The sequence below is a fragment of the Myotis davidii genome, unplaced genomic scaffold (assembly GCF_000327345.1).
Source record: "Myotis davidii unplaced genomic scaffold, ASM32734v1 scaffold64, whole genome shotgun sequence".
Lineage (NCBI taxonomy): Eukaryota > Metazoa > Chordata > Mammalia > Chiroptera > Vespertilionidae > Myotis > Myotis davidii.
Window position 1 is genome coordinate 4,817,669 of NW_006296226.1, and position 1,274 is coordinate 4,818,942.

The window sequence follows — 1,274 nt, forward strand, 5'->3', positions numbered from 1 at the left end:
GGCAGCTGATCGATGTTTCTCTCTCATCGATGTTTCTAACTCTCTGTCCCTCCCTCTCCCTTCCTCTCTGTAAAATATCAATAAAATATATTAAAAAATATTATTAGGCTAAAATATGAAAGCTCAGCAGTCAAGTTAAAAAGAAAGAGATCATTTAAAAAAATAATAACTAATACAATGCTCTGTAGTTCCTGTTACTTTGTTCCTCTCCCCACTTAACCCCCAAGACTGTGCTACTTGAATTAAAAAACTTTTCTTAGTCTTTGTTGTATACTTAGCACTGCAGTCAGTATCTGGCACATGTGACATTGAGTGAGGGTTGGCTGTTTGCACAGACCAGATGGTAGCTGTGTTGGAGCTAGTTAACTCCGAATTGATTAGGATAATTACTTATGGCTCATCTTAGAGTATTTTGAAGATTGAGTGAAGGAAATCACACTGGAAGTTTAGGCATGACCTCTTGGATCTCAAAGCAGGTTGCTTGGAGTTTGAATGGTGAGAGAACAGGGGAAGCTTGCTCCCTTCTTAGGTGTACATTTTTAAATTTTTATCTCAGTTCTGTTTAAATTTCATTCTTTTTGGTTACAGGTTAAGAAATATCCTCTCAGTGGTCGGTACTGATGCCTTAAAAAAAACTAAAAAAGATGATGAGAAATCTAAGAAGTCCAAAGAAGAGGTAAAATATGTCTTTACCTTCGTAATGTAAATATGAAGGAGATGAGGGGATAGTTTTCTCATTTTATGTTTTCAGTGGTTTGCTTTGCTAGGATTGGGGGTAGGAGGGTTGAAGACTCTACCATTCAGGAATCGTTGTTGGCAATAATATATGGTTTCTATGTAGATATAAATGGAGATTAGTGAGTTTCCCATTCAGAAAAGAACTATAGCATTCCTCATGTAACTTAACAGGGAACCAGAAGCCATATAACAAGACCTCACAGAAAGAAATAGTAGAAGCACATGCCTGATTTCATCCTGTTACTGAACTACTTCACCTTTATTCTGGGCAGTTAAAATAGGGAATTGACAGCTACAAATGGGGGCAGGAATGACGGGGAGAGAAACATTGATCGGCTGATTCCTGCATGCACCCTGACTAGGAATCGAACTGGGGACCTTCTGGTTCACAGGATGATGCTCATCCAACTGAGCCACACCAGCCAGGGGAAAGAACTATAGCATTCCTCGTGTAACTTAACAGGGAACCAGAAGCCGTCTAACAAGACCTCACATAAAAAAACAGTAGAAGCACATGCCTGATTTCATCCTGTTAC

General features: G+C 39.0%; 1 protein-coding gene across 2 annotated transcripts in view; it reads left to right on the plus strand.

Annotated features, from left to right (window-relative positions):
• The window catches only part of PRPF4 (pre-mRNA processing factor 4), a 26,727-nt gene that overhangs the window by 9,108 nt on the left and 16,345 nt on the right, over positions 1 to 1,274 (plus strand). For both annotated transcript variants that reach the window (XM_006771201.2, XM_006771200.2), the window contains exon 4: positions 589 to 676. In XM_006771201.2, coding sequence (XP_006771264.1) covers positions 589 to 676 — 88 coding nt within the window. The remainder of the gene's footprint in view (positions 1 to 588; positions 677 to 1,274) is intronic.